The following is a 17,054-nucleotide window of genomic DNA, read 5'->3' as shown; positions in this document are numbered from 1 at the left end:
CTTTGTGTCTGACCCTTTAAAATGTGAAGGAGTGTTGTTTGTTACTGTGACATTGGTGTAAGTGTAATACAGTGGAGCTGGACTGTGCAGCTGCAGAAAGGAGCTGCCAAAGACCAGCAGATCAGCCAGAGAATATGAAATGATTCCTCTCTCAGCGTGGGCCAACATCCTTGGAGCCTGATGCAAATTAAGTTATACTGAAAGAAATCAGAGGACCCAGAGGAGTCTCTTTCCATGCTTCTTCATTTGACACTAATATGCAGGTCATATCTTTCCCTGTCCTCTGCCTCATTTTCACCAGATAACTCCAAAATGCCCAGTTTTGTTAATAAGTGCTGTTGACATATTAAAAAGGTGTGGAATAAGAGTCAGTTCAGAGTCACATTGCAGGTTACAGGGTGATTATCTGCATGTAAAAAGCTACATCTGACCAAGACACCAAGACTATATACAGATACATATACAAAATGTGCAGAGGCATTTAGAAGAATCAGGCAATTGTTTGTAAAGACCTTTTGTAGAGTTTTGGGTTAACCTGCAAATAAACTCGGAATAACTGGATGTGCCTAAATGTAAAGTTTTTAATATATTCTCCAAGATGTAATCAAAGGTCTCTTACATAAGCCCAGCTGAATGTCTCTTCAAGACATGTAGGTTGTATTTCTAATACAGTCAGTCAGGCATTAGGAAGACATACAGAGCAAGTCAATGCTATCTGTAGATATGATTTCATAGGAAGGTGCGATCTTCTACAAAAATAAAAAGAGCTGTGTGAATACATTGCAGAAATACACCTTAAAACACCAGGAAGAATGAGGTCAGACAGCAGAATGTCACTCAGAGTGAGCTACATTGGTTTTATTATATATGGTCAGCTGCTAGATGCTGATCAGAGGGATATCCATCTGGTTATTTGCTGCACAAATTAACATAAGCATATCACATTTCAAAACAAATGAGTTTATAATATTCTATTTTAAGTCTGTTACAATATTAACATTATATTTGATATAAACTACCTCCTCTGCAGGCCTGGGATGATTGACATCATTGGTGATGTACTTTCACATCATTTAAAGCACCATGGGAAACAGCTGTATGTACAGTTGGGTCCATAGTTTATTGGGCAAAGACACAGTTTTTGTAGCTGTATACCACAACAGTGGATTTTAAATCAAACAAAGTGTAGACTTCCAGCTTTAAGTGGTTCAACAAAAGTATTGCATTAACTGTTTAGGAAGTGTTTAGGTTTTATACAAAGTCCTCCATTTGCAGAGGCTCAAAGTAAATCGGACAAATTAATTTTTGGGCAACATAATTTGAAGTTTAGAGCCCGTGGACGTCACCAAATGTTGTGTTCCCTCCCTTATTAAACTGCTCTGCCAGGCCTTTGTTTCAGCCACCTTCAGTTGCTGCTGTTTGTGGGTCTTTCTGCCTTCAGCTTTGTCTTCAGTAAATGAAGCTTGGCTGTAAGTTCAATAAGGAAACTCTGTATTCAATCATCTGCCTAGTTTCCCAGGTGTTTGGCTGCTTATCTAGTTCTTACATCACTTCCACTTTCCCATGCTGTTAAACTCAATACTGACACCATTGCTTCCAGTCCAATCATCTTTCTGCCTGCCTTCTTTGAGCCAATCAGCTTCCACTCAGAGTTCTTAAAATATCACTGCTCATCTGTCATTCTCCCTTTCAGACTCATTTGTGCAACCCACCTCTTCCCCATCTCCACCACCCAAGTCTCTCAGAGCTCCTTGGAAGGCCTATATCTTTTTGAAGACAAAGATGGAGGGTTGGAAGTCGTCCATCTTTTTCTTCCTGTCTCCACTGGGATTCCATTCTGCTATGATGGGCCATCAGAGTCTAACCAAAATAGATAAGGAATTCCATATTAATAAATCTTGTTCAATTCCTCTTAATAATCTCCATATTGAACTGAAAAGCTCAATAATGAAATGGTCTACTGGGTTGAGATCAGGTAGCTGATCTGGCCACTGAAGAATATCCCATTTCTTTGCCTTGAGAAACTCTTGCTTTTGCAGTATGCTTTGGATCATTATGCATATTCACTGTGAAGTGCTGTCTGATCAGTTTTGCAGCACTTGGCAGAATCTGAGCAGAACGTATAGCACAAGACACTTAAGAATTCACCCTTCTTCTATCAGCAGTCACTTGGTTCCACTGGCAGCCATACATGACAATGCCATAACACCATGTTTGCAGATGATGTGGTATGCTTCAGATCATGAGCTGTTTTTTTTTCCCCTTCTTCATACTTTTCCCTTCATATCATTCTCCGACAAGTTAATCTTGGATTCATTTGTCCTAAGAATTTTTTCCAGAACTGTGACGGTACTTTCAGATATTTTGTGGCAAAGTCTAATCTGGCCTTCTTGTTCTTGAGCGCAACCAGCGGAGTGCACCTGGTTGCAAACCCTCTGTATTTCCATGCAGGTGTGTCTGCATTTTAGACTTTAACAGTGATACATCTGCCTGCACAAAAGTGTTCTTGCCTCCTCAAGAGTATTCTTGGTTAGATGATGTGAAGTTGTTTTTCTTAACCATGGAAATAAGTCTGACATCATCCACTTTTCTGTGGTCTTTTGGGGCTTTTGGTGTTGCTGAGCTGGCCAGTGCATTCATTCTTTTTAAGAACGCATCATTTTTGGCCACTCTTAAAAGTTTTTGCTGTCTCTCTCATAGGTTTATTTGGGGTTTTCAGTCTAATAATAGCCTCCCTTACTTTCACTGACATCTCTGGGGGGCCTCAGATTTACCGTTACAGTGAAAAGCTATAAAATATCTCAAGTGGAATCAACTTCAAGTATTATATCTTCATAATTTTTCATGAAATAACAAGGGAACAGGCCTCACTTGGCAGGGAAATGGCTTGTTGGTCAATTGTCAAATAGATTTTGAGCCTTTGAAAATGGAGGACTACAAAAAATGTCTGTAATACCAGAGCAAGCTTTTTTGAATTAAAGCTAAATGTCTGCGCTTCAATCACATATAGATGACATAAAATCCACTGTGGTGATGTACAGAGGCAGAACTGCAAAAACTGTGTATTTGTCCAACAAATTATGGACTGAACTGTACTCAGACATACATATGCAGCACCTACAACTCATCTGTATCTGAAGCTGAGAAGATCAAAGAATATAACTTTGTTGATAGGATTTTATTGGATGTCATTTTGTATTTTACAGCTACAGCCTGTCTAGACACAAAAGGCATTTGTTTAAAAGAGTGGTCCAGCAATTTATCACTAAATCTAATACAATTGCATTATTGCTCTATAACACAATAATGCAATTGTTATCTCAACCTTGCTATCGCAACCTCTGCTGTAGTTGAGCAGAGGCTGCGATAACTGACGTTTATTTCATAATATGGGTCAACTCCCGACTCCCTAAAACATTAGCCCACACTGAGATAACGCTTAGTTAACAATTTATCCATTTCCTCCAGAATGGAAGAATACACGATGCAGTAATTCTGACACTGTGCAGTAAATTCTGAGTGCTTCTTAAATACCTGCTAAAACATTAAGTCATTATTCCAATGTGAAGGTGATGCAACAACACCTATTGTGAATTCAGTTTTATCTCTGTCTTTATTAGAATCATTGTGGACTGATCTGAGGGGGGGGGGGGGGGGCACCTGAGTCCAATAAGATCACAGATTAACCAGGCAGCACTCATACTTAGAATGATTCTAAGGCAAAGGTGGTAGTTCAGGTTTGAGTTGCTGAAATGTGGAGAAAACATTTACGGCGCCAAACTGGGTTTGACTAATTAGGTGGGTTTCAAAACAGAATTCAAGTGCATTAGGAAAAAAAATGGTGCTTACTTGAATACTGTATATCTTACAGTTGTGGTCAGAAGTTTACATGCACCCATTATGGGCATGAATGTCATGATATTTGGGCTGTTAATGATTTCTTTGAAGTGTTCTTTTTCCAGGGTGGAATGATTGTACAGAGTACATCTTTAATGACTTTACAAAACAAGACTTGGCTGGACAGGTTTTAATTTAGATATTGTCTAATCCACACAGGGTCATCATCTGCAGTAACCGTATATCTAGCCAGCGATTACTGCCCTGTAGTTCGACAACCACTGAATTATGCTAACATTTCTTTTTTTTAATGAACTTATCAAACTTTGGATTGTTTTATGTCAATTGTGTTGGTTCTATGCTCACATTTGTCAATGAAATGTGTCTAATAATAAAAAGGTTCCAGAAACAGGCATTGGAATCAGTTTAACTATGATAAGTATATTATAGCTGTTGGCAGACCTACCAAATGTAACATGTAATCTGAAATTAAAGTTATCAATGCTTGAAGAATAACCTATAATCAGAACCCATCCAGAGAGGTTTGCATGTCAAGACAATTATACAGAATCTACAGAAAAGCTGATGTGTTAAGAGTTGCACCTATTTACCATTTTTCTAATAAAATATAAATACTTGGGGGGTGACTCAAGATGTTTGCACGAGTTCTCCTTATTCTCGACATTTACAAGTTCTTGATTTTTTTTTTCTTAATGTAGCCCCAGTACTCCATACACTGGTGTGAGCTTTCTATTTTCATATGACACACATGCACATCACTTCTCTTCTCACCACCTCACTGTACGATACAGCCTGGTAAGGTAAAGGTGAAAAATCAAATATTTTTATCAACCAAATGAACTTAATCATCTGTGCAGGCAGCTGAAAGGTCTGAAGTGCTGCACCATCCTCAGAACTCCCAGAAAGGTGCCTTGATTTTCAGCAGTCCTACACCATGAAAGTTAAGTAGCATGAGAAGCAGACCTTCTCATAAATATTTTATTTTTTAATGATTGATAACCTCAGATTCAAGAGGAACAATGCAGTTTTCATCCTGGTCGTGGAACGCTGGACCAGCTCTTTATCCTCTCAAGAATATTCGCGTGTGCGTGGGAGTTTGCTCATCCAGTCTACATGTGTTTTGTGGACTTGGAGGAGATATTTGACCACATCCCACGGGGTATCCTGTGGTCTGTGCTGCAGGGGTATGGGGTGTCTGGCCCATTGTTGGCCCTTTAAAACCGCAGCAAGAACATGGTCCATATTGTCAGCAGTAAGTGGGACTTGTTTCCGGTTGGTGTTGGACTCTGCCAGGGCTGCCCTTCGTCACCAATTCTGTTCATATTTTTTATGGACTTGTTGGGCTTCTCTGCTTAGGCTGCTGCCCCCCATGACCCGGCCCTGGGTAAGCAGAAGAAGATGGATGGATGGACGATTGATAATGATTGTTATTTAATTAGGGTCAATTTAGCGTATCCAATCAACCAAAGATTTGTGTTTTTGTGTTGTGAGAGGAAACCCATGCAAGCACAGGGAGAACACGGAACAAAAACACCTGGTAGACAGCTGGAAGTGCAGGAAAGGGGTGAGAAAGACAGAACCCAAAAATAAAGAGGGGGTATAAATTTTATTTGCACTTTAGACATGGAGGGTTTTGGGGGGTCAGTGTGGGTGAGCACTGACGACCAGCAGTTGGTGCTTGTGGCACAACTGCCCCCTCAATTTTAACTGCACCCTATACACCTCATTCATTCACAAACATAAACACATACACTTACAAGTTGGGCGGGGGGAGGGGGGATGGGTCATCTCACACCCCGATTTCTTACACCTCGCCCGGGGTGGGGGTCATGTGGTTCCCTTGGGACCGGGCTGACGGCATCTTGGGGTCACTGTTGGCCCTGGGGTGGTTTCCACTCGCCCCATCTTCAGAGGGTGGGTAGCTATGGATGAATGTGTGTCTTTGTATTTGTCACAGTCTTCGTGAGTATGGGTGGGTGAGTGGATGTGTACGTATGGTGTATCTATGTTTATATGTGTGTGGGTGAGTGTGTATGTGCATGTATGTGTATTTGTGCATAAATGTGTACATGGGTGTGCTTGCAGGTGTGCGTGTGGTTGTATGTTTGGGTTGGACCTGGGCCTGGGCCTGTGCCTTGCCTCCTGGACACTCCTTGCTGGTTGCCTCCTCCCCCCTGCACCCCTAGGGTGTGGGTACCTCCGGGTTCCTGGGTGGGGCTGGATGTTTTGACGTGGGTGGTGACCTGCTCCCCTGGGGGCTGCGGCGCGGGGCTGCATTGGCTTCTTCGGTGTGGGGGGGGCTCTGTGGGGGCTCGGGTCCTCGGTCCTCGAGTGCCGGGGCCCTGGGGCCCTGCTGCCGGCCCGTACAGGGAGCTGGCCGCTGGGGGGGGCTGGCTTCTCGTTGCCTCGGATTCCCTGGTGCCCTTGCTCCTTGACTGGAGGGACTCCATCTGAGACCTCCCTCCCCCGTCTGCTGGGGTGGGTGTACGGTCGTCTTTGGAATGAGTGGCCGCGGGTCTCCGTAGGTCTTGATGGGTTGCTGGTGGCCTGGGCTTCCTGGGGCTCTCTTTGCCTGCCTCTAGCTTCTGATGGGCAGAGCTGCAGCATTCTGCCCTCATTGGTAAGTACATTTCATGACACAGACACAAACACTCAATAGTTTAAGTAATGGTAATAAAACAAAGTATCGTGCAAAAGTTTTGAGCCACCCCTCATTTCTTCATATTTTGCTTCCAAGAAACCAGACTCATTTTTAAAGTGGCCTTGAGCGATAGCTCTCCAGGCTTTGTGAAGGTCACGTTATGTTCAAGAAACTAGATTAAGACGATTTGAGCTCTGTGCCACTGTGTGCTATCCTGCTGGAAGCAGGCATCAGAAGATGGCATACTGTGGTAATAAAGGGATGGACATGGTCAGCAACAGTAGCGCCTGTGGCATTTAAACAATGCTCAGCTGACACTAAGGGGCCCAAAGTGTGCCAAGGTGAATGTTGAAACCATAGACATTTAACATTTTTCTACAAAGGTGAAAAATGTCGTTAGCAGTCAAGGTAAACAAACCCTGTTGTCAGGGTTATAAAACACATCTGCATCACCCGCACAGGTGCGGCTGTCGAAGGAGAGCATTGTGCAGGATTTCTTAGTGAAGCCAGTGTAGAATCAAAATCCAACATTCAGGGTTTCCCAATGACTGCTGGTCACTTGTATGTTAGAAGAGCTCCGCTGACAAAAAACTGAAATGAAGCTCTAACTTGAGCCTCCAGTGTGGCCTACAGCCTGCCTTGATACATCTGAATGTGCTTCAAACACCCAGTTTAGGTCCATTTAGTTTATTTAGGGACTATGGTGTCTTAGTGTTTCTGCAGCAACTACAGAGAAAAAAAAAATCATTCAAAAGCTTCTTGCTGTGTTGACATAAGAGTGCAAGTTCTGCGTTTCTGTTCATCTTTACTCTTCATCTCATCATAAATGCATTTTCTCTTTTGTATATTAATTATTTTGATCGAGTTGTTTACAAATTGATAAACCAAACCATAAACAGACTCAAAACATCAGCTGTAAATTGAACAGTATGATTAAAGATAGCATTTTACATACACTGCTCAAAACAGAAACAAAAATTTAAAGGAACACTTTGAAAACACATCTCAAAGGAAAAAAAAAATCATGCTGGATATCTATACTGATATGGACTGAGTAATGTGTTAGAAATGAAATGATGCCGTATTGTTTAATGGAAATGAAAATGATCAACCTGCAAAAGGCTAAATTCAAAGACACCCCAAAATTTAAATAATAAAATAAATTATGCTGCAGGCTAGTCCATTTTGCCAAATTTTCATTACAGTAACTCAAAATGGTACTCAGTTTGTATGACCCACATGTGGCTTGTATTGGGGCTCTCCTCCCAGATTTGGACCAGGGCAGCGCTGGACTCATGGACAGTCTGAGGTGCAGCCATTGGGCATTGGATGAGCTGAAACATAACGTCCCAAAGGTGTTCTGCTGGATTTAGGCCAGACAAGCATGGGGGCTTGTCTGACCTAGCCTCCCACCATGCTTGGGGTCTAGGTCAATGATCAATTCCTTCCTCCAACAGGACCTGCCTGCATACTCTTGCCACATGAGGCCAGGCTCTTGTCACGCACCAGGAGGAACCCAGAACCCAGGTAGGTGGTGACAATGGGTCCAAGGATTTCATCCTGATACTTAATGGCAGTCAGGATGCTGATGCCTAGCCTGTAGAGATCTGTGCATCCTTCCATGGATAGGCCTCCCCAGACCATCACTGGCCCACCATCAAACAGGTCCTGCTAAATGTTACAGGCAGCATAGTGTTCTCCACAGCTTCTCCAGACACCTTTCACATCTGTCACATGTGCTCAGGGTGAATCTTCTCTCATCTGTGAAAGGCACAGGCTGGGATTGCTCTAGCAAGGTGGTCTGAAAGTCCGGGTGTCAGGGTGCTGTCTCACTGTTACCCCCATAGCAAACCTGTTAATTTCTTTAACCCCAATAGATCTGAACGTGATTAATGACCTATACTCTGATTAAAAAGTGTTCCTTTGATTTTTTTTGAGCAGTGTCTTTTGAGTCTCTGTCCTCAATATTGATCAGTAGTACTTAATTTTTGGGAGAACACACAACATTTCAAAGAGAAGGTTGGCCCCAGTCAATGCAGTGTTTCCTGTTGAGAGAGGGGGGCATACAAGAGCATGAGTGACGGGGGGGGGGGGGGGGGGGGGGGGGGGGGGGATTTTACAAGAAATTAAATTCAAAGAGCACCTGTGGTGTCATAGGGTGGAGACACCTCCACTAGATCACAGCCAACAAGGTTCAGACCACGGCATCCCCGAATAATCTCAACACCCTAAAGCCAAATCAAGATGACAAAGATAACAAAAAGCCTTCAAAATCATACAACGGAAACAACTAAATATATTAAAAAGAACACGTGTATGTATTTTTTTATAGCAAGGAACTACTAGAGTAATTTTTGAGGTGTTTTTAGCACCTTGTTTACCTGTATGGGAGTGAGCCCTGCAATCTCAGGTGTGCCTGTTCCAGGCGCAAAGCCGGGGTCAAGAGCGTCAATGTCAAAACTGAGGTATACTGGACCTTTGCCCATCTGATTCCTGACCTCAGCCATTAGAGGCGCAAGAGATTTGAACCAACACTCTTCTACTTGGACCACACGGAAGCCCTGGGGGAGGGGAGAGAACTTTATTATATTACACACAAATACACACAGACAACATTGTTGGTGCCCTTCTGTTAAAGAAACACCCACAATGGTCACTGAAATAACTTGAAACTGAAAAGTAATATAACATTTACTGAAAACTTAAACACACACTTATGAAACTGGCTGGGACAAAAAATTATGGTACCGCAAGAAAAGGCTGAAAATAAGGTGACCATAGGGACATGTTAAACTAAGGTGTGTCCTGTAATTAGCATCACAGGTGTCTTCTAACTTGTAATCATCCAGTCTGCCTTTTTAAAGGCTGAAAAGTATTCACTGTGCAGTGTACCACACTGAACATGGACCACAGAAGGCTAAGAGCTTTGTCAGGAGATAAGACAATTATTGACAAGCATGTTCAAGGTAAAGGCTACAAAACCATCTCCAAGCAGCTTGATGTTCCTGTGACTCCAGTTGCACATATTCAGAAGGTTAAGCTCCACAGGACTGTAGCCAACCTCCCTGGATGTGGCTGCGAGAGGAAAATTGATGACAAATTGAAGAGATAATACGGATAATATGAGTCCAAAGAGCCCAGAACAACTTCCTAAGGGGCTAGAGGTGAACTCCAAGGTCAAAGTATCAGTGTCAAACCACATCATCCATCACAGTCTCAGCCAAAGTGGACTTAATGGAAGACAACTGAAGACACTGTTAAAAGCAAGTCATATAAACGCGAGACTGGAATTTGCCAAAACGCATATTGAAAAGCCACAAAGCTTCTGGGAGGATGTCCTTTGGACACATGAGAGGAAAGTCACATCAGCTCTATGTTTAGACAGAAAAATGAAGCATACAAAGAAAAGCCCACTGTGAAACACGGAGGAGACTACGTTATGTTCTGGGGCTGCTTTGCTGCATCTGGCACACAGGATCTTGAACCTGTGCAGGATACAACAAAATCAAGACTATCAAGCAAAATGTGCAAAAATATGCTGCCCAGTGTCAGAAAGCTTTGTCTCAGTTGCAGGTCATGGGTCCTCCTACAGGATAATGACCCAAAACACAGCTAAAAACATGCAGGAATGGCTAAGAACTAAACACTGGATGATTCTGAAGTGGCCTTCAATAAGTCCTGATCCAAATCCTATTTAACATCTGTGGAAGGAGCTGAAACATGCAATCTGAAAAAGGGACCCTTCAAACCTGAGACAGCTTGAGCTGTTTGCTCACAAGGAGTGGGCCAAAACACCTGTGGACAGGTACAGAAGTCTCACTGAGAGTTATAGAAATCACTTGATTGTTGCAGTGATTGACTCAAAAGGTTGCGCAAGTTAAGGGTACCATCATTTTTGTCCAGGCCAGTTTCATTAGTTTTTTTGTTTTTTTAAAATACTTATGTTGAACCACAATTCCAAAGCAATGTTTGATTTTCATTAGGTAATTTTCAGAAAATCTTTAATTTTTTGGCCATTATTGGACAGTGACTGAAGGAAAGTAGGGAGAAGGAGCAGGGAAAGGCATGCAGCAAGGGGCCATGGGTGGGACTCGAGCCCGGGCTGCTGACTTTCAGCCCTAAGGCATATGGCTGCCTGCTCACACTGAGCTAATCTGGCGCCATTGCTACTTTTGCCAGTTTCAAGTTATTTTAGTGACCACTGTGGGGTTTTCTTTACCAGAGGTGTACCAAGAATTTTGTCCACGTCTGTATACCAGATCTGCAGTTTTCTGCTTCAGTGACTGAAAATGCTGAGATATCTGGCATCTGAAATTTTTTTTCAGATTGAAGCAAAAACAATGAAGCTTTAAGACAGTCAGAGTTCCCCAGAGTTCTGCACCTTGTTGATCCAACAAAAACACTAACAATGATAAATTAATTGTTGATTAGCACAATTTGCCGTATCCTTATGAATCTAATTAGACTTACTAAGACAAAGACATCTCCAAGCTACCAAAATTAGTTACATTACTTTGCATGTGGTAAGACCAATGGTGTTTTTGTCAGAGGCATTTCCCTATAGGGAATACAGTATACTGCCCACAAATGATATGGTAATCTACCAGAGTACCTGTGCCCGACTCCATTCATACGAGTCGGCAGAGTATCCTGAACCCCGAAGGCCGATCTGGACCACTCTCTTGCAGTCCAGCAGCCCTTCCTCCACACACCGTCTGAAAGGAGTCCCATGGCCTATTTTCTCCCCCAATATCACATCACTGGTGTCAGCATGAGCATCCACATGGATCAAACCCACAGGGCCATGTCTAACAAGTTATCACAGGCACAAGGACACAGTGTAGAAGATGGTTAAGAGGAAGTTGTTGTTTCTCATTGGCACGCATATATTAACGGAGGACCCTTCCTGCATTCTCAGGAAAACATTCAGGAAAACGGTTCACAAAAAAAAAAAAAAAAAAAAAATGTACAGAGTCTGAGAATTCAATGCAATAATGCATATCTTAAGGGACACTGGGGTCATGCATTACTGATATGTAGGCTCTGGTGTTTTGGAAGTTTGGAAAATACTAAATTGCTTAAGTGCTCTAGTAAGTCACAGTTCATCGTGAAACAAAAGAATGTTGTATACCAAAGTGTAAAAATAGTTTTGCAGCTGTATCTCCTCTCGTGATATATAGATCGATACAGTTCCTCAGGATAAAGCATACTTACTTCTCAGCAACAGCTTGCAGAATTGGATAAGCAATTGTGTGATCACCACCTGCAGACAAAATCTTCATTAAAATCAAACCTTTGATCAAATCTTCTCTATAGTTTATGTGGGGCCATTTAAACAGATAATTGAACAGATATTGCAACACTTTTATCGATCTGTTAGGAAACATTTACTGAGCTAACCCTGAGTATTTGTGCAACTCTCTGAACAAAAATCAAGTCAACAGGGGAACTTCTAGAAGATTTCTCAGCTCTCTGGAGTCCATTTTCCTCTCATTACACTCACCCATAGTTAGTGGGATGCAGCCAGTGGCCAGGATCTTTTTGTAGACCTCCCTGATACGTTTGCAAGTGTCTTTCAGGTCAAACACATTAACATTCACATCCCCAATATCAGCAACCATAAGAGACTCATAAGGTGCTGCCCTGGTGCCGCTGTTGTAAGCCCTCAGCATAGCAGACTCGACTCTGATCTGCCGTGGCCCAAACCTGTGAAGTGGGGCAGGTGCAGTTATTAAAGTACTGGGACTACTGCTTGGATTTTGCATTATTTAACTGCACTACTTTTGTACTTTATATGGCTGCTGCACTGCAGTTCAGAATAAGTACTATACTTTTTAGTTTACTAAACTCATTGGCTAGATGGTTACCTCCCATAATAAGATTTACATGAATGTGTGATTGGGTTAAAGAAAAACATGAAGCAACATTTAATCTTCACGCAATAATTCTTACACAATAAGGCATCAGATGGTCAAAATGTATTTGAATGCTACAACCTTTGTATTTTCCCTTGAGTTGAGCACTTTTTCCACCACTGATTAATTGTTCACATGCTGTTATTACACAACAATAACGGATAAACCTAAATTATTCAGTTAATAACCAAACTTAAGTCTACTTTATATTTAAAACCCTGAAACTCGTGGCTTTGCTGTGCATGCATACAAACATAAGACAATCTACAATTACAAAACAGCTGCTGCCAATTGCAACAGGTCCACACTTTTTAATATTAACACCACCTTGCTCCAGGTCGGTTTGAGGTGCCGGTATCGATTGGGACGCCAACAAACGCTGCATCAAGCCCGTCCGCGGTCTCCTGGTAAGGGAGTTTAGCCATGGTGGGGATCCCAGACACCCTGGAAACAAACTCGGCGCTCGGTGGTACATTGTAGCGTTTCCCTGAGCACTTTCTGTTTGGATTTACGCAAAGGCCTCGTCCGTTGTTGCAAAGAGCCCAAGTTTGTCGTGGCTGCAAGGCGCAGAAGTCCACTGCTGCTGCCGTGGCGAAGGTACGGCTCAAAGGTAGGTTTCTCCAAACTGAAAACATGTTTGCTAACTTTAGTGTAAGGTGGTGGTGGAGCAGTGTCAGCTGGACTTAAAAGGACTTTTGCTACTTTAGTGTTTTACTGTAAGCTCGTAATATTGTATTTTACACCGAGCAGTGTAATGAGAAAAGTGTACCAGAAAAATATTTACTGTCTTATTAATTTGCTCTGCATACACTGTTACTTTGGATCCACCATTTTATACATATTGTACAGGTTAAACAACGCACATCATATCAAGCGATGGATAAACTAATTACTTTTCTTACTGGTCCTAAGAATTACAGCATTGTTCTGAGCCCTGAAGGCAGCACCGACGCTGCAAATCAGTAATGGAGCGAGGAGGAGGCGCAGCTGTGACCCTCCTCCAGGAAGACAAGAACGAATATCAAGAATTACCGACAAACTATGAAGAATACATACAAATTAGTTAGTGTGTGTGTGTGTGTGTGTGTGTGTGTGTGTGTGTGTGTGTGTGTGTGTGTGTGTGTGTGTGTGTGTGTGTGTGTGTGTGTGTGTGTGTTTTTCAGGTATGTTGTTCAAATATTGGCTTGCCAAGAAATTAGACTCAACAAAAACAATATAATCTTTTTTTTTTTTTTTACTCCGTTTTAAAGTAAAAATATGGACAAAGTTTGTCGTGAAAAAAAATACAGTGTCAAAACTGTGATATAAGACTGAAACTGCCAGTGTTAATAGAGTTGAATTTGTACGCAGACTGAGCTCTTTTTTTCTGGTGGACATAGGCTTTCTAGGTCAGTCAAAGAGCTTTCAGTTTCAGCCAAACTGTTTTCTCCATTTTAATCTGTCGGGTTCTAAAAAAGTTTCCAAATAATTACTTTTATGAAATAGTTTTATTGTAATGTCTTGGTTTTGCTCAGTTTAACAGGTTTCTGACCCATTTTACTGACTTAAGTCAGTGGTTGGTTAAGTCACTTGACCAAGCAAGGCGAATACCCTTTTTTGCAATTTAAAAAATAAAATAAGTGAAAAAAAAATCAAATGTGAAAGCTTCTTCACTCCTTCCACCAGGTTTTATAAAAAGCGTCTCTTTTTGCATAGCCCTGCTAACAGACGGATAACAAACTTGACTCTTGCCTTGGCGGAGGAGGAATTAGGTCCTGAGAGCTTGTTATCTCACACTGGGGGTTCTGAATGAGAAACAATTACTGCACCAGACGGAGAAGGGTTTTCAGTCTGCACACTTCACCTGTCCTCCTCAAGAGGCAGAGGGAAGCACGTCATCAGAGCAGCTTCAGACACCAAGCACCTCAGACGCAGACACTCCTGACTTGACTCATTACGTTGTATAATAGGCGATCATGGCAAGCATGACTTTAATTTTTATTTCTTACATTTCAATTCATTTGTCATCATCGTACATCACAGTATACTCGTGTGTACAGGAATATTACTATATAATGCACCTATACTACATAATCTGCTTAATCAATACATTATGTATAACATCACTAATCATAAGCAACCATGTAGAAAACATAATGCAACCAATGCAATATTGCTGAGCAGTAGGTATGGCTTTAATATTGCTCAATGATGAGTCATAGTCTGTACTATATGTGGCCACAAGTCATCTCTGACCAACGTGTAAGACAACGCTTAGCCAATCAGAAGTTGGCATCACAGGCTAATCAATAAGGCTGCCGTAGCCTAAAGGTAGTTTAGCCATGGTGGGAATCCCAGAAACCCTGACAACAAACTTGGGGCTCGGTGGTAGTGTTTCCCTGAGCACCGTCTGTTTGGACTTATGCAAAGGCCTCGTCCGTCGCTGCAAAGGTGCAGCTGCAAGGTGCAGCTGCAAGGTGAAGAACTCTGCTGCAGCAGTGAAGGCATGACTTAAAGGCAGGTTTCTCCAAAATGAAAGCATGCTTGCTAACTTTAACAAGGTGGTGGAGCAGTGTCAGCTGGAGTTAAAAAGACTTCTGCTTTTATTCTAAGTTTTATTCTAAGCTCATAATATTGTATTCTACACCCAGCAGCATAGTAAAAAAAGTGTACCAGAAAAATATTTGTCTTATTAATTTTCACTATACACAATGTTACACTGGATGCACCATTTTATACATATCATACAGGTTAAACTGTGCACATCATGTCAGGTGATGGATGAACTTATTACTTTTCTTATTGGTCCTATAATTTTTAGCATGTTTCTGAGCCCTGAAGGCAGCACCAACTCTGCAAATCAGTAATCCAGCAAGTAGGAGGCACAGCTGTGACCCTCCTCCAGAAAGACAATAACAAATATCAAGAATTACAGATAAACTATGAATACACACAAATTTCTAAGCATGTGATCAGTTGTGGCCATCTTCCTGATGTATAAATGGAGATAAGAATACACACAATCCAAAAATGTAAAAAAAACTGGGTGCTGGGCTAATAAGTAAAAAGAAAGAAAGCAGAGTCTGCACAGTGTGCGGACTCTACTTTTTTTCATCTTCCTACTCTATTTTTATCTTCTTGATGTACTCATGGATTTTTGTTGTTTCATCCAGGATAGTGGTTCTGACACTCACTACTCCTCGGTCCTCCTTCCTTCTGCTTAGTGTGCAGTCTCAGGGTGCTGGATTTGGGTTGAAACCCTCCATGCATGGTAAGGAGCTTTCTCGTCTTGACGTCAGTGGCTTCCATCTCCTCCTTTGGCCAACTTATTAACCCAGCAGGGTATCTGATGACCGGCAAGGTGTATTTTTGCCCAGATCTTGTTCTTCCGTTTATCTGACTCCTCTGGGCTTGCCTTACTCTCTGCAGGTATTTGGCAGTTGCAGCTTTCCTGGTGGCCTTTTCGTGGTTCCTGTTTGCCTGTGGGATTCCAAGGTACTTGTAACTGTCCTCAATGTCTACAATGTTGCCTTCTGGTAGTACAATCTCCACAGTTCTGACTACCTTCCCTCTCTTTGTTACCATCCGACTACACTTCTCCAGTCCAAACATTCTGATGCCATTGCTGTAGATCTTAGTGGTATGGATCAGTGAATCGATGTCCTGATCACGCCTAGCATACAGCTTGATGTCGTCCATGTAGAGGAGGTGACTGATGTTTGCTCCATTCTGTAGTCGGTATCTGTAGCCAGTTCTGTTTAGGCCTGAACCCCCTCAGCCATATGCAGAACAGGAATGAGGACAGAGCATCTCTTTGGTAAATCTTGCACTTGATGGTGACTTGTGCAATTGGCTTGAAGTTGGCCTCTAGTGTTGTTCTCCACATCTCCATTGAGTTCCTGATGAAGGGTCCTGTTGATCTTGTACAGTTCTAAGCATTCCAGTGTGAGGCACTGAGTCATTGGCTTTCTTGTAATCAATCCAGGCGGTGCTCAGGTTGGTCAGTCTGGTCTCTCGAGTGACCGCTCTATCTACCAGTAGCTGCTAGCCGCCTGACAGGAGCTAACATGTTGTACTGAGGCAGGTTATTTGCGGGTAGTTGGATTGGACTCTGGGGTCCTTGGACTGTCTGAGCCATTAACAGCTGGTTCACTCCTGTCTCATGTCTGCCACTGTGATGGTTACTGGATCCGTTTCAGGGGGGTTGCTATGGTCTGCTCTTAAATTCACTAGTCACTGAGAATTGCTGTTCTCTGTTGCAGCCTTCTCCCGTATGCTCTTCCAGTATTGCTTCATATTGCTTCATCTCCAGCCTTCGTGGAGACTGCGCTTGCCAGGTATGGACAGCTTGTTGTACTTCTTAGGCACACTTTCTTCATCACACCTTTCTGCAGCTCTGATAGCTGGCTAACTTCCCTCCGTGCTGCCTTGAGCTTTGCTTCTAGTCTTCTAGGCTGTTCATCTTATAGTCAAGCACCTCACTGTTGCCGTGATATAGATCAGTTGGTTGGTTTCAGTGATGGGTGAAGTGAGTGCTGCATTCACAAAAAATAAAATGTCTAATAGAGTTTGAGAGGGTACTTTGGCTACCCGGGGTCCAGGTTTGCAGGTTTACCAGGGCTTGGTACCCAATCTTGTAGTGTGGGGATGATGATATCTCC

General features: G+C 42.4%; 1 protein-coding gene across 1 annotated transcript; it reads right to left on the bottom strand.

Moving 5' to 3' along the window:
• Positions 1-7,614: 7,614 nt before the first annotated feature.
• Positions 7,615-13,101, bottom strand: agmat (agmatinase (putative)). The gene is made up of 7 exons (XM_030732747.1): positions 12,742-13,101; positions 12,003-12,205; positions 11,714-11,762; positions 11,112-11,307; positions 8,881-9,060; positions 8,643-8,727; positions 7,615-8,544 (listed from the first exon to the last, which is right to left on the bottom strand). The coding sequence occupies exons 1-7, from the start codon at positions 13,047-13,049 to the stop codon at positions 8,471-8,473; spliced, it is 1,095 nt and encodes a 364-aa protein (XP_030588607.1). The 5' UTR covers positions 13,050-13,101; the 3' UTR covers positions 7,615-8,470.
• Positions 13,102-17,054: the final 3,953 nt, after the last annotated feature.

Source organism: Archocentrus centrarchus, chromosome 7, assembly GCF_007364275.1.
Source record: "Archocentrus centrarchus isolate MPI-CPG fArcCen1 chromosome 7, fArcCen1, whole genome shotgun sequence".
NCBI lineage: Eukaryota > Metazoa > Chordata > Actinopteri > Cichliformes > Cichlidae > Archocentrus > Archocentrus centrarchus.
The sequence above is the reverse complement of the archived record's forward strand: the minus strand, read 5'-3'. Positions and strand labels throughout refer to the sequence as shown.

Coding starts and splice junctions, on each gene's coding strand:
- agmat (XM_030732747.1), bottom strand. CDS start 13,049: ATGTTTTCAGTTTGGAGAAACCTACCTTTGAGCCGTACCTTCGCCACG. Junction 12,206..12,741: donor TCAAACCGACCTGGAGCAAG/GTGGTGTTAATA, acceptor CCCACTTCACAG/GTTTGGGCCACGGCAGATCA. Junction 11,763..12,002: donor CTGCATCCCACTAACTATGG/GTGAGTGTAATG, acceptor TTTTGTCTGCAG/GTGGTGATCACACAATTGCT.